This window comes from Falco cherrug, chromosome Z (genome assembly GCF_023634085.1).
Source record: "Falco cherrug isolate bFalChe1 chromosome Z, bFalChe1.pri, whole genome shotgun sequence".
Classification (NCBI taxonomy): Eukaryota; Metazoa; Chordata; class Aves; order Falconiformes; family Falconidae; genus Falco; species Falco cherrug.
Window position 1 is genome coordinate 56,601,621 of NC_073720.1, and position 16,778 is coordinate 56,618,398.

Genomic DNA, 16,778 nt, shown 5'->3' on the forward strand with positions numbered 1-16,778 from the left:
TTTGCATTTTCAGTAAAATCCAATAGCCCCATGAATTAGCCAGGTATAGTAAGGGGCAGAGTCTCACTTGAGCTCATTCTTCCTTCTCCTCATTTTCACATGGAAAACCAGAAAAGCAACATGAGATGAATCAGGACAGATTCTTTTGAATAACCCTAGCTATTCAGTGACAAATTTAAACAGATTTCTACCCAGTATGGTTCCACTGAAATGCTAGTAAATTTATGGTTTTCAAATGCTGTAGTGCCAACACAATGCTGCTGAAATATTTACGCTGGCTTTTAAATATCCCTGAGGAAATCCAAGCAGAAGTCTATGAAGTACATAACCTTTTACCTCAAAAATTTCCATAAAAAATTATAAATTACTTGAATAAAAACTCTCTTTAAATTTCACACAAAAATAAATCATGCAATAGTTTTCTTAATTTTAATGGACTTTTGTCCATCTGAAATACATAAAATTTTCAGTTCTGGAAAAGGAAACATCCTTTTATCTGTAAACCAGGCACAGACCAGATCACCTTAGTCATCTGTTTTTACATTTTTCCTCTTAAAAAGTATAAGTTCCAGGAGTTTTACTTAGAAGTCAAATACTACAGACCATCTATTAAAATACAGGGAAACAGTAATGTTTCTTTTCAGAGTATCTTCCACACTTAGCAGAAATCCAATCATAAGAGGAATTCAATTAAGCTTTCCTAAAACCATCAGATACGTCTTTTAGCAAGTTAGTACTTTCATTTTTAAGGATTTCTAATGCCCAAAGATGGTATTTGTTACATAGGATTGCTCTGAGCTATAAATATTTTATCTAGGTATAAACTCCAGAGAAAAAAAAACCCAACTAAGAAAATTCTAAAAGTTAACACAGCCTAGCAAAACTGATGTTTTAATGCCACAGTCTTAAACATAAATTTGGCTTGGACACTCTTTATTAGAATAATGGTGAAAAACCACTAAAGCTTTGACTTTCATCAGCTAGATGAAAATATGCCAGTTTTGAAGAAAAATAATCATGTAGATTTCTTTCATTAATACCTTTCCCATGTACTATCTATTGGTCACTCCTAGAGAAGAGATAGTAGGCCTTGTAGAACTTTGAGTTTGCCTACAAGGTCTTAATTATTTTGCCTACAAAAATCTTCATAAAAATTTTGCCCCTCTCCCAGCAATCTTTTAAACTGATATCATCCTACATAGTAGAGAAGCACACAAACTCTTGGGTTTCCTGGGTTAACACTGAAGATACATTTGCAGAGGTTCTAATAACCCTGTTGGAGAAGTTTATTAGTAAACCAGTTATGCATCACTACTGATACTAAAATTACTTGTGCCACTTACACCGGTTGAGGAAACAGACTCCCAAACAGTTTCCATGATTAATTCATTTGTGATCCTGCAACAATGGAACTCATTGAAGAGCAAGGTGATCAGAGCCACTTTTAAAGCACCTCACCTTGCCTCTGCTTTGCTTAAGCAGTTGTGAAAAAGCAGACATTGAATTTTACAGATCTCTGGTGAAGTCTGTATTTCCCATTGTATTTCTTAGGTGTATTTTTGCTTCTCAATACAAGAAAGGTAAAACACAGTTAAAAAAAAAAAAAAAAAAAAAAAAGAGGTATTACTTATATTATTTATTAGCTGCTTTTCTCATAAAATTTGACTTCTGAGAGCCAACACTTCCAGTAAGAATTAGCTTTACCACTTTTTTCACAATAATATTGGTTTAATTAAATATTAATCTATTTTATAAAAAGTCTGTAATGTTGGTGACTTTTGAACTGACATGACACACCCACGTACCCCACATCAAGCCCAAGATTTCGATTATATCAAAGCTTTTACAAGGCTAAATCGTGTGCCACAATGAAAAGTAGAGCCCAAGGCAGTAGCAATGCCTGAATTGCAACTACAAGGAATAGATTATGTGAATTAAATACATAGGAACCTAGGAGATGAAGCCCATCCCAGGATTTTGGTCAGCTTAAAAATGCCTTAAAGTACTTATGCCAAACTGACCAGAAGGTGAAACTTCTAAAAATCTAAAATCTGGCAGACAGTCTGAGCATGAATGAGCAAATAAGCCACTCGAGAAGCAGCAGCATGCACATTCTACTTTATCTCTATGCTAGAGAGCAAATCAGTCCTAGCAATTGCCATGATTTTATAAGACAATGAAAACCACTCTCAAACTTTGCTTTGTTCATTCTTCCAGCTTTTGTCTCCCCACCTAATGTATATATAGACAGTAATTTATTGGGTGAGGAAAAAAAAAAAAAGTTATGGTAGCAACAACTACAGCCCTGAAAACAAATGTCTTTCTAAACAACCTATTGATATCCGTTGTCTTAGTACAGAGTTGAAGCAGTATAAATGAAATCAATGATCTTTGTATTCTTTTTTGTATCTTACGAAGAGAGAGAAAGAACATGGGCACTGAGAACCTGGCATGGTTTTCAACACCAAAGCTATCTTCACAGAAATTTGCACTAGACTTGGAGGACTAGTCATTTAAAAATATCTGAATATGTTTTAAATGCCAGGAAGCAGTAATTAGCATCTCTATAATTCCAATGTTTTATTTTCTTCATGGCCAAGAAGTTTTGATGTACTTGAGGGCTTCAACTTATTTCAGTGTTACTCCAACTGATAGAGCACTTTTGTAGTTTGTGATGCTTGATGTGATACATTGCATACTCTTTTACGCTCAATTGCAACAGCATCCATAGATTCTTGCATCTTTTTTTCCTCCTCCAGGCCTTAAGGAATTCAGTATCTGACACTATTACTTTAATTCTACTGGATGGTTTCTATTCACTTCAACAACACGTGTGAGTACACTGCTTCTAATTATGATGTAATAACTGGTTTCAATCAAGCAAAGCACTGTTTTAAATTTGATGAAAATGGATGCATAGTTCTCTGAAACAAGCAACAGTAATGTTTTAAATGCTTATCTTCTCATGGGGTAAAGTATTTTTTTCATTTGAAAGAAAAGCACTCTACAGTCCCTATTTAAATACCATTTTCTACAAGTTTCTTCACAAAAAATGTGATTTTTAAAAGGAAAGTGGATTTGTATTTCTTTCTTTTATTTCAGTTTTTCCTGTAATGCTAAGAAGCTGGCATCTCCCTGGAAGTGTAAAGTATTTAACCATTTTATGGTCAGTTCAAATGTTTTGTCACTGTGCATTTCTCTGTCTTTATGTTTAAATGTTGCCTTGCAGGTTGTATGCGTTTTGTTTTCCTAGATTCTGAGAACAAAACTCAGATTTACGTGCTTTCAATAGTAAAGGTTGTAATATAAAACAATCCAAATACTTTGGCTTTAGAGTGTCTTATGAAGATGAAATCTCAGAAAAAAATGACAGCTAAAAGTTTTTTTTCCAGTAAAGAATTCCAGTAAAGATAAAGATAAAAATTGTTTTCCAGTAAGACAAGGTTTATAAGGAAATGCTAACTCCTGAGGGATTAAGAGATTTACAAGTGTGGAATAAGCAAAAAATCCCTAACATTTACTAAAGGTAACAGGAGATACAAAAACTTACACAGAAATTGAGATTATGATTTAAAGTGGTGACACACGATTTTCCTTTATGATTTTTTGATTTTTTCCCCTCCTTTAATTTAGATTTTTCTCTCAGTCCTGAAAGGATGAAGCTGATTAAAGCTCATTTGAGCTGGGGAATAAAAGGCTAAAATTCTAATGTCTTTTTTTCAGAGGGCAAAGGTTTTTAGCATAGGCCTTTGGGCTCAGGTTTATAAGGGAGTCTTCAGCTATTGAAAGCTGAAGCTCGGTGATGGCCGCAGAAGTGTCATCACAGCCACTGACAGCCACGGGTTGGCCCTTCAGGCTGGCTGACAGCTTCCCCTGAAACACCAGCAGCCAGAGATTTCCATTCTTAATATGCTGGTGTTTAGACTTTTTTTTTTTTTTTTTTTCCTAGCTGGAAAGGGGGAAGGAAGCCTTATCCTCCATCTCCACAGGGAGGAGGCCAATATAGGCAGATGGCAGCCATCCAGGCTCAGAGAACCAGGCTTGTCCCAGTCCTTCAGACATGTAGAGAACAGGGAAAGGATGCCCTAGCCTAAAGATGATCTCTTTTTTTTTTGTTCTCAGTAGGTGAAAGTATCCAAAACCCACAGTGTTTCATTTCTTTTCTACTTTGATAATTGTCATTTATCTGACAAAGCAAGTTTACTCATCATACTCCCTGGTTTTGTAAACATTAATGCTATGGGCCAGATCTTCAACGCAGTAAAATGCACTTGTGCTGGGCAAGTGGTTTAACATACAGTGTGACATAACATTGTGTGACACATGCAGGTGGCACGGTCAGTGCTGGCTTTGCCTGGCCCTGTGGCAGCTCTCGTGGCCTGGAAGCAGTGATGTGACTGAGCCCACCAGCTGCCTCAGGTCACAGCAAGGCCTCAGATCTCTTCCAGGGAGCCAAGTCAGGGCGAGATCTTTCCAGTTTTCTCCTCTCCTCTGTTCGGTGCCTGCAAAGAGGTCAAACACAGAGCACCACCCCTGTAATTGCTGAAAAGAGGAAGAAGCTGAAGTGAACTTAAAAGTCAGGTTCATTGCCTCTGAGGCTGGAACTGGAAAATGCAGTGTGAACAGAGAACTTCAACCGAAGCATTGCTTAACATCCCAGAAGATTTCCACTGCTCTCAATTAAGGTTTCTACCCCTGCTCTGAAAGTCTTTCTGGTGAATCCCTAAGTTTCTAGTGGGCCAACTTGGATGAGAAATCAGCATAAGGAGCCCCCGTGTTCAGAAAACAGTGGCGGTGTCATGGAGGAAGGCTCTGCTGGTCCTGCTGCTTGCTGACACGAGCTTGGCATGCAGGAGAGCAGCTGCTGCAGCTCCCCAGTTTCACTGTAGAGCTCAAGGGCCACCATCTGAGGAAGCCGAGTGACAGGACAGGTATGCCTGGCACTGGTTAGGACAGCAGCAGTGAGGGAAGGTTTGAGGCCTCTTTGCCTGACCAGCAACATGAGACAACATACATTTTCCTTGCCTGGGCGCTGCGCTGGGGTTTTAAAGTTCTGACTCCAGCCTTGCCTTGATTTATGCTTTGGGCAATTCCTTTGGACAACAAATTGTAGCTAACATTGAGTGTGTATTGTTGCACAGTGAGTGTACTGACAATCCTTATGAACACCAGGCTGGTCAGGGGAAGAGAAGCAGTGGCTTCCCATGGATAGTGAAGTTTATAAGTTTAACAAGTGTTTTCTGGATATTGTAGTGAGAAGCGAAATGAATTTTGAGAGCCAAAGTTAGCATTTCATGAATGATTTCCCATCACATATGTACTCATTCTGATCAAACTTGGTGCTGCAGTTAAAAAAATGGGATTTTTTTAGCTTTTAAAAAGATACTTCAGGTAACCCTAAATACCTTTCCCATCTCAACTTGGCAACAATCCTTTCAAGTCTATGCTCTTTATGTCATTGTGAAGAAACTTGTAAAAGAGACATTTGCAACATGACCAGCAAACACAATGAATTTGGGCATTTGATTGATCCCTGACAGAAAACAGGGACAGCCTTAGTTAAGTTCAGTTGCTGGGTTAAAACATAAAAAAGGAAGTCTGTAAGACTAAACGGACTTTGGCTTAGAGATAGCTGTAAATAAAAAAAGTCAGCGCTTTCTATCACCATTGGCATGAATGTCTAACTAAGCACATTCGTTACCTAATACAGATAGTTTGTTGCAATGATGTATTGCCGACTAAGCAACAAGGTTTTTTTCTGTTACATTTTTGAGAGTTTTTCCGGTGTTGAGGAGTAGAATGGAATACAATTGTATCAACTTGGGCCAATGCAAAGGCGAGCTTAGCACAAGGCATTTTGCAGAAATCATCACTTTAAAAAAAAGTGTCTCGGGTTCTGCTGTGTCCATATTGAAGCTACAGGGTTTCTCTCTACTCATCTGCAAATCTAAATAGTGAAGTAACTTATGTAATTCTGGCATCTGTTCTCTTACATTTCTCTCTCAGTGTTTTTGGCAGCTAGCTCATATCCAAGTCACAATGCTGAAGAAGGCCCAGCATCAAATGAAGCATTTTAGTACCACACATATATGTGATGAGGGCAAGAATCCATTCTAGGCAAAACAACAGAAAAATTAAATGGAGAGAAGCCATCAATTAAGATGTAACACTGAAGCACTCAGACAAATATTTAAGTACAATGGACAACATTTTTTTGATTTACAAGATTTTCAGAGGAGCTTAATTGGTCTCTGACAACTGAAGGCAATACTGGTAACAAACTCCATGTTATTTATACCACCTATCTGTTTTCCCCAGGCCCATATATGCAGTCTCATACATACGCTTTACAAAGTCTGGAAACATCTACCAAATTATTCAGATCTGCAAAAAAAAGAAAAGCTTGAAGTGAGAGGGAGGCATTGTCTGTGATTTTAAACAGCTGCTTTCTGATCACTTTATATGATAATGCTCAAGAGGAAATTTGAGTCCTTAAGTCAGTGACATCACACCTGCTGCAGGACTAAACCTACTTATTCCACCTCCTACAACTGTGTTTAGTTATGAAGGGTTTCCTCACACCACAAGGTATTGAAAAAGAGCTGAAAACATAAACTTTATATTTTACCAATGGGTATTAGAGTTACATGCACTTTGATGCTTGTGTATTTGTACTTCTGACAGCATTAATGTTGTGACCACAACAGTCTATGGATGTAACTAAGGAAATGTTCACTGGGTAGTGACCTTCTAGTTAATCAATCAAACTTTCATTAGACCAGGAAAAAAGGTAATAAAAGATAAAGTCCTTATAAAGCATACTTTGATTAACAGTACCAGGGAAATGATAGCAAGTATATAAGGAAATACTAATTTGGTATATAGATCACCAGCTCAGGGAATTTTCAGTGCTTCTATCTTTACCAAGCTACAAACCCATAGTTCAAAAGAATTAATTGATGTAGATCATCTCTCTTGCAAAGCTGAAAAGTAGGCTTGACTTGCAAATGCATTTTTTGGTCAAGTCATCATTTCTCCATGTCAAAACATAGCAACTTGATAAAAACATGAGCAGTTAGAGTTTAGCAAGTGAGGAGCTGGAAGCTGATCATATGGGCCTAATGTTAGGCCCTCTAACATAAACAAAAAGTATTATACAGTTTTTGGATAGTTATCATGTGTGTTATATGTCCAGAATAAAAACAGAAAATAATATCTTTAAAACACATGGGCAAATTAATAGATTTTTTGACTGTGAGATACCATGAAGCGTATCCTGTAATTCAGAATAAGAATGCAGAACATTATTATTACAATGATTATTTAAAACCAGACTTGAGTGTGGACATTTGCAGTTTGTCTGTAATGCATTGCTTACTGTCTTTTACAGATGTCGTAAATATAATAACTACAGGAGTTTTTAAGCAATCTGGACGTTGAAAGCTTTGATATCTATACATTGAAATATTGGAAATTCATTACTAAATTGTTCTAATGTTTACAGTGCTTGTCTTTGATGAACCATTTCCAATTAGACCCACTTGCATGCTCCTAATGCTTTTTCCTGAAAGAATGAACAGAACCAATCTTTTAATGTCCATCTGCAGCAGCTTAACATGGGCAGCAGGCTGCCAAACTGGCTTTCTTCTGCTTCTCTATCAGTGATGTGGTCCTGAATTATATTTCTGACTGACTGTAGCAATGTAGTTTTATAAGAGAAACGTACAATCCAGCACTTGATAATGCACAGGAAAGTTATTAATCTATTTGAAAAGCATTGTTGAAAAAAAACCCCAAAACCCAACAGAAAACCCACAAAAAAAAAAAAAAAAAAAAAAGTGCGAACCCTAGAGATGGGTAAAATGTTGGCAAAATATGAAACATGTAAAACTGATAATATGCAAGGCAGCACAATAATCTAGGAAAAATAAAAATTGTAAAAATGTGCTGGTTTTTCCTCTTGCATTATATTTTCAAGGACCAAAATGTCAAAGCTGTCTTGCTTTGGCACTATCACAAGTTTTTGAAACATTTAAGATCCAGGAAATTCTAGGATGCTTTAAGCAATTCTCTTAACAGTATTCCCAACAGTTTCATAATAAGGACAAACACATAAGTAAAAGTAGATCCAGAATGTTCAGAAGACTCTGTGAAGAGCTCCCTGCACCAAAGCTCTGAAAATAAGCCTACTCTTTAAAATTTTTAAACTAAAAACCACTACCAGTTTAAGTTCTCCCAAAGTAGTTTACTGCCATTTAAATTTGAAATTAGGTTCTATATGTGTTGCTGAAAAGTTATTTTTGATCCTAAGCTGCACAGCATGAGAAATATGAAGCACTGTAGTCACTGGTAAGCTCTCTTTAACAATTTCAGACCATTTTAGTAACGTCTTAGAAGCTTTAGACAACTACCCCGACAAACTACCACTGGGTAACTCTCCCAGACTTCTGATCAGGTGAAAACTGCAGAAATACTGGAAAATGAAAAATCTCAATGCCCATCTTCTGTCATGACAGAAAGAAGCCTAATCTGAATGCACTGCAAATCCAGAGAATTCACAGTAATTTTTGTTTTCTTGGGAGGCAGGAGGTGATCATTTTGCTTATTTATATTAAGCTAGAATCTTGCTATGAAAATTTAAGGCTAAGAAAAGAAAGATCCTATGCAGAAGAACATTTTTGCTACCTTGCGCAGCTAAGGCTCAAAACAATTCCCCAGCTCCAGTCAAAGCCCTTGCAAACCGTTATGGCTTGCTCAGTCCCTATCCTACTTCAGCTTCTAACTCCCCTATTGTAATCTGAAAAAGATCATGGTACGTGGCTTGTTTCCTATATGCACTAAGGAAATGTTCCAGAAAGCACACAATACAAAATTCATAGTCTCCAAACTCTTATTTGGTTTAACAGAAGGGCTGAACTATGGTAATTGGAAAGACCCATGGATATTTACCAAATTGGTTAAAACACTTGGAATAACAGCAATTGCTTTAGGTTCTAGATCTTAATGGATTACATATACAGACTAGATTATAACGAATGAGTAGTTGTTGAAACTTAGGTGCAATACTGTTGCATCAGCCCTTGTGGAGATGATGGATGCTGGTCCTCATCTGAAAACTGGGCATCCATGGACAGGCTGGTCATGGAGTAATGGCATTGCCTTTGGAGATTAAACAATTAGTTTTTACTGACCTTCTCCTCACCTCTTTTTTTTTTTTTTTAAAAAAAAAGAAGATAGCTAGATTTAGAAATACATTTTGGATGAGTTCACCTGCAAACTCCCTTATTTGTCACAAAGGCAAGTAATGAGCTTTATTATGTTATTTAATATCTGCTATGATATACTCTGAATTTTCTGATTCATTGCAACACTTTCTGCTTCTTTGTCACGTGAACCGCTAGAGGTCAATTAGACGCCATTCATCTTTTTCCTCTTACTATTGCAGTGGACACCTTCTAGTAGTGTAACCCATTCACAAGCACTTGTTAGACTTGGATAAGAAAAGACTATATAATAGTATTATCCCACTTAATTGCTGAAATACTGAAATAATGCTACTCTAGACCAAAAAATAGATACATAAAAAGAAAATGCTTGTAAGTACATATATTCCTGTAATACCTTGGCTATGACAAGCTTGTAACTTGACAAAAATGCCTTATCCTAGCTAACTTACCACTGAGTTGAAGAAGAGCTTCAATTGAAGGCCAGCCCTAAATTTCAAATGTAACCTGCTATGAATGAATACCTCATTACCTGGCCCCAGGTTCGACAAGGTACTGTGTAGTGTGAATAACTCTAAGCAGTTGAAATGAAAGATAGATTAGAAAAAAAAGATATAAACACCATAATCTTATATTTAACATTTTACTGTTTATTGGCTAATAATAAAATACTAGGAATGCTAAGGAGAATGTAAAAAAATTATAGCAAGTTTGAGTGCATATTAAACAGGAATGTAGACTATTTTTCCCATCAAAGTCTTCACCACTTTCTAATACAATTTATGTGTCTGCCCTAACTGTCTACCCCCAAAAGCAATACAAATACAGAAGTAACTATGTTCCTCAGATTTGCTGAATAACAGTCTCTGAAAACTGTGTTCCTATATGTTTTTCTTTTATTCATTTGCTTGTGGTCTGCATTTTTCATAGAATGACAAATATATCTTGCTTTGTTTTGACATGGAGAAATGACTTCTTGACCAAAAATGCAGGTAGTTCAGCAACTGGATTTGCTGGTTTATAGATGAATGCAAATGAACCTTTAAATGAAATTGCTAGCTGGGATATTTCTGGTCTTGTTAAATACTGTGTTTATATTCTTTTATTTTCGTAATTGTACCGAAGCCACCAATTATTTCACAAAAGGCTATGCAGTCAGCAACTGGTGAGAAGAAGGGAGTTATGAAGGTGTCACGGCACTTTCCAAACTATCAAGCTGCAACAAAGTCTTTTACCACCACATACCAACCTACTCTTCATGCTAGGCCCTCTACTGTCTTCTCCTTGTCTCTCCTCATCCCGGGCAGGCACACATACTCTCTCTGCTTCCTCCTCTCTCTTCTTTGACTACTCCCTCTTCATTGGCTGCCCAACCTCTTAACAGAACCAGCCACAGCTGCACCTTATCTACATCAGCCAACCCAAAGCCCCTGAAGCGAGCCCACAGTTGGATATTATCAATACTAATTAACCCAGCTTCATTCCTTTACATGAAGGAGTCTACTGAAATTGCCACTTATGTTCTGGGAATCTGATTCTGTCTCAAAAATCTGGTTGTCAAGGATTTCAAGCTCATTCTTCAAATGTTCTATTTCACAGTGTCAATGCCTATGAAGTTTGAGCTGCCTTCCTTTAAATGAAGGTAGACTGCTTAACCAGGCAATTTTCCTCTTCCTGGAGACTGGAGGCATCAAATTCAGTTTCAGTGTTTTGTTTCACTGAAAGTGAAATCTGCACAGACTGTGTTTTTGGTTGTTCCCTATTCTTTACATGCTGGCACAGCATTAACATAGGGTGGGTGGTACATGTACTAAGTCATGGACTTTTCAGCTGCTCAGGCCCTGCCAATGGGAAGTCTGGAGGGGCACAAGAAATTGGGAGGGGACAGAGGCAGCACAGCTGACCCAAACTAACCAAAGCAATATTCAAAAATATATAACGTCATGCGCAGTACACAAACTGGGCAAAGTTGGCTGGGGGGGGTGTATCACTGCTTGGGAGGGACTGTGGTTTGGGTACTGGCTGGGTATCGGCCAGTTGGGTGGTAAGCAACTGTATTCTGCATCACTTTTTTTTTTTTCTTCCCTTCAGTTTTATTTCTCTTTCTCTTTTTGTTATGTCCCTTTTTGTTACTATTATTACATTTTGCTTTATTTCAATTATTGAAATGTTCTTATCTCAGCCCATGGGTTTTACTTTTTTCTGCTTCCCCTCCCCATCCCACCAGGGCAGGGGGAGTAAGCGAGTGGCTGCGTGGTACTTAGCTGCCAGCTGGGGTTAAACCACAACAACATCAAATTTCCAAGTTTTGAACTTGGCAATTCAATAGAAGATGCCACTTCAGTCAAGAAATGTTATTGATGATATTCAGTCCTGTATTGGTATTGAAATAGATCACAATAAATATTGCCAACATCAAGAACACCACATGTTTAGGATGCCAGTATAAAGCACTTTCACCCTTCAAACAAGTGTTGTCCAGGTGTGTAATTGTTAAAAACAATGATCTGGTGTCTGCAGGAATAACAAATATGGTGGTGTACTCAACCCAAGCCGAGTCTGTTTCGCCTGCGACTGTAACTGATGAGTGATCTTCCTCTCCTCCTCTCAACTCACAACCTTTTTGTCACAAGTGTTTTCTCCCCTTGTCCTGTTGAGGAGGGGATGTGAAAGGGAGGCTTGGTAGTCACCAAAATCTTGACAGTCAGCCAAGATCAGCTCACCACTCCATTTAATTCCCTACTCCAGAGTCTCACTCTCTTTCCTTCTATATGTGATATTGATGAGGACCCAGATGAGGAATAACTCCTCTCCATTCATGGTGAACATATTTTTGCTAAGACCTTCATGTCTTATAGCACCTTCAAGCAGGCCATTTCTTAAAAAGAAGCATACAAAAACCAACCAGCAGCAAAAAAACTCCAAATAGAAATAACAATAAACCCTAAAAGAACCTTGCGGGTTTGTTACTATTCCCTAAGATCATTAAAATTCAAAATGTTTGAGTTAATAATCTCTCCACTGACTTCCATGTTGTTGGTTTAGATGTATAACTGGTTATTTTTTCTGCCTCTCCATCTCATAAACAAGAAATACAACCCTTGTACTTCAGCCTTCACCTGGACTCCTTATAGAATTCACGAGTTCAGCTTCCTTCCTTGTTTGGGTATCCATATTTTTCCTTGAAGAACATTTTAAAAAAGAAAAAGAACTGAAGTTGGAGTAAACAAGAGCATCATAGTGTATATGGAGAAAAGCAATGAATTTAATTTGCATGAGAAAGACAATTTAATTATATAGTAATTAATTACATACTGATACTTCTCATTCCTTCCCTGCTACCAGGACACGTCTACCAGTGCACAGATTAGACTAGTTCTGGGGTTAAATGGGAGCTGTGTGGTAGAAGGTGTTATCTGTATGACCCCTGCATTATCTGAAACAGAAGAAACTACAAAATAAACAGAGATCAGGGGAATGAAAAAAGTAAACATATCTCTTGCAGTTACAAGAATTGAATGCTGGGTTCCTTGTTCTACCTTGAATGTCTTCCTCCATCCTCTAGGTCTTTGCCTGTTCCTCTCTCCCTGAGGCTGCCTGCTACAGCTTTTCTGCTGATTAGCTGTCTCACTTGGATGTTTTCTGTCCCACCAGTTAGTAGGCAGCCTGATATGCCTCATCAAGACTAAATTAGCCTGTGCACTTTGTGTGGGAATACTGCAGTCATGCCCTCCAAGTTCCTGGGTCAGCAGGAGCGGCCATGCCGGTGTGCGCAGGTCACTGCAACTCCACACATGCTTCACAGCTGCCCAGAGATACTGCTTAAGGCCCGGTTCCTCTCAGCACACACACAATTATTCTGGAAAAGAAACTTCACATCTATAGATTGTCACCGCTCAGCATGTGCAAATCGAGATTTTCCAAACCCAGAAGTGTGGCTAAGTTTTTCTAGCTAACTACAGAACTTGCATCCTTTATACAGAAGGACACTTCTGCTGGTAAACACCAAGTCCTTGTGAAAAACCATAGATTACAGCTTTTTCAGAAAAAGATAGATCCATATTATGTTAATTCAGACAAAAAATCGTTTTTTACCTAGTGCCTGTTGGAAGTTCTGTAATGGAACACAAATCAGTTCAAATACACAGGTTTAAGAACAAAAGCCTTAACAGGCAAGACTACTGCCTGCTCATGACTTTCTTTTATATATCAAAATTTTTGCTTCTGCCAGTTGCACCCAGGGAGGCAGGAACTTTTGAGACTCCTGTCTCTGCCTGCTGCTGGGGAAAGCCCTCTCTGATGGCATGCTCAGCAGACCATGCCCTTGGGTCAGAGTAAGCAGAGGCCCGTTAGTTGCAATGGAACAAAAGTTGTGTGCGGTGTCAAGTGGTAGCAAGCAGACTATTTGCTCTGAGATGTTTGTTCTTTCCCTCTTTGCAAAATTCAGTGCGATCTATATACTAAATCAGTTCAGCTCACATTGTGAAAAAAGGTGGCAGTTAATACACAAAAGTGGATGCTGGATGGCTTTTCATTCTTATCTGGTTATTACTGGCAAAGACTGAAACCAATGTAAGAGCTGTGGACATGCTCTCTCAGGGAACCACGAGATTACCTTTTTTCCAGACTAATACCTGCTCACATTGTTTCAATGTCTTTAAAAAAACTAAATCAGATGAGATGGACAACTCTACCTAAATCTACCTGTTAGACTTGTCTTCTTACTGAAGACAAAAAGAATGTACGTAAATTCTCATCTGACTTAAAAGACAAAGCACTATGAATGTTTTTCAGCAGTCAGCATTAGTGGCATGCATTCACAGTAATTTCAAGCCTATGTAGGTTAAACCTATGTTAGAATGTCTTTAAAATTCTTCTCATACCTCAGAAAAACTAAAGAAAAATAGTACTGCAAGCTACTCACACTTGGATCTGTGGGTGGTCACAACTGCACTGTGTAAGCAGCTTGTATGTACACTTTCAACAAAAACCTTGTCAATAGATCTGCAGAAACCAGTTACCAGTGATAACTTATAACAAGGAATGCCTTTCTTCTTCCGTCTAACTTCTTGCCTCCCACCACCCCCATCGCCCCCCTTAAATTCTTTGGTTTTGTGATGCATATATATTCAGACTTTACTGGAAGGTCCCAAGTCTGTGATGGTAAAATAAATCTACCCAGCAGCATAAAAACTGCCTGAGGTGTGGCTTCATAAAGATATGTTGAACTCCGAGTTTTGGGATGGATCCTTACGTGACAGGTGTATGAGAATAGCATCTTTCTACATGAATATTACTGCTTATTCCCAGTGAACTGCTTGTGCTGTCTCTTGCCTTTCAGTGTGAATAATAGTATGGGAATTCAGTGAGTAGAGATGTTTAATGCAGACGTGTACATGCCACTGCTAGCCATGTACTTTATTTCTTTCATAGCAAGTTAGAAGGAAACCAATGGTTGCATGAGACCGATTTTATTAACTCTAAGACAGCTGTTGACAATTGAATGGAAATTAAATAAATACCTCTGCACTGTGCCTTATGTCCCACAATGAATTACAATTACATCTAAATGTTAAGGCAAAAAAGCTTCTTAAATAAATAAATAAAAAAAAGTCAGACATTATCCCAGCACTGTCTGCTGTGTTACACAGCTGATTGATTTAGATCAAAAACGGCAGCCAGAAGGCTCCTAATTTAACAGTTTAAGTAGGACTGAATTTAGGGGCACAAAATTAAGATAATCTATTCATCTCTGGATGGAAATTGTAAAAACAAAGGAATTCATTATTATATTTTTTAGCTGTATTAATAGAAAATAATTTTTGGGTTTGTTACCACTATGTGAAATCTGTGGAACTGGAGGTAAGTTTTGCAAAACTTTACTAATCAAGTAGCACTTCATTTCATGTATAGTCCTACTTAAATCATAAATCAAATCGAAATACTCATATTTGCATGATATGCAGGTCACATTTGACTCCATTTGCTTCGTGGGATGCCTCAGACCAGTTTATTCTGCAGTACTTACTGAAAAGCACTTCAGAAGTAGTGTTTTTGTAAGGGACAGGTACATACAGATTGTAAGATGAGAAAACTATATATGCAGAATAACTAAGTGAAAAGTTATGGCATTCTGTTAAAAAATAGGCATTTATGCTCAAGTCTGATAGAACAGATTTCCTCTCCCTATTCCATTACTTGTATGAAAACATCTTAAGCTTAAGCGGCAGCATATTACATTACATCTGTGTAAACATAAGCATTAAGATTTTTATACTTTGGAGTTTTACAGAAACACTGGTTAAAAAGTAGACAGGACAAACTACCAGAAACAGAAAGGGATGTGACATAACAATTTCCAAGGCTGTCAGGTAGTAGAAGTGTTTACCACAAGGTGAATGCTCTAAGAGTGTAATTAAGTATCCTAAGAAAAAGTTCTGAATTATCTTCTGAAATGCAGACTTAAAAACCAACCAGAAAACTACCTTAGATAGGCAATGTGGAGTTAAATAGCATTATAGTTTGTCATACGCATGCAGATACAAGCCAGTTAATTACCTTTATCTCTGCTACCTTGGACTGTAACAGACATTTGGACTAAATAAAGCAATCGACTTGTTAGATTGTTAGTTAGTCAGATAGTTATCTTTGGTACTTACAGTCTTTCAATACCAGGGCAGGGTCTCTATGAGGAAGAACTCAGGCAATTACAAGCTGCAAAGGCTCCAAGGTTCTGTCTGTCTCAGGTCTGCTTTTTCAGGAAGCACCCACAAACTGTCCTCATACCTGAATTAGTTGAGTCCTGTACTGAATCTCTGCGTTCATTAATGCACTGAATTCCTAAAGAATCTCCCCATGCCTGCCAATTAGACACTGCCTTTCACCCCATGATTTTTCAGAGCCCATCTCCCTGGGCTGCTTACCTTTGCTGTATGCTGAGCTAATTAGCTGTACAGACAGACAGACTCATTCCTATTGCCTCCTTCTGTTACACAGACCACAGGCTAAGGAGAGAAAGTGTGAAAAGAGTTGTTTCATCAGGGTATTGATGATATGCTGAAGCAAAGATCATTCTGGTTTACACCACGTTAACAGAGACTCCCTTGCTCCCCAAGACTCTAACCTTCTACGGAGAGACTGACAATATAAGGAAGTAAGATGTAAAGTTGTTCCAAACTTATTACCATTAAAGTAGTGCATGTGGACTCTTGTTTAAAGACTGAATGAACTAAACGGTATGCTTTTCTTCCTCTTTCACATGTAACAGGAATATGACTTCGATATTAAAGGCAAGTGGAAAATGAAAAAGAAAGCAAAATTAACCTTGTGATGTATTAGGTTAATGAAATTTGAATCTATTTTCCTGGAGTGTCATTTCCAATTCCACATACAGTAAGTGTATTAAAGTAGTTACATATAGAGAACAGGACCTGGGTTGCTCAGGGGTCTGAAGAGGCACTCCAATCAAAAGACACACATAGATGTGCTGGCAAAAGCCTGAAGTAGAAATGCAGGCACACTGCTGCTACACAGGGCTAACATGCTTTTTCCTTC

At 37.9% G+C, this 16,778-nt stretch overlaps 1 protein-coding gene across 1 annotated transcript in view; it reads right to left on the reverse strand.

The window, feature by feature from the left end:
• LIX1 (limb and CNS expressed 1) overlaps window positions 1-16,424 on the reverse strand; it is a 29,157-nt gene extending 12,733 nt beyond the window's left edge. The window contains 4 exon segments of the mRNA XM_055698307.1: window positions 1,345-1,526; window positions 2,700-2,761; window positions 15,884-15,972; window positions 16,348-16,424. Of these exon segments, the coding sequence (XP_055554282.1) occupies window positions 1,345-1,526; window positions 2,700-2,761; window positions 15,884-15,972; window positions 16,348-16,424 (410 nt within the window).
• Between the last annotated feature and the right edge of the window lie 354 nt (window positions 16,425-16,778).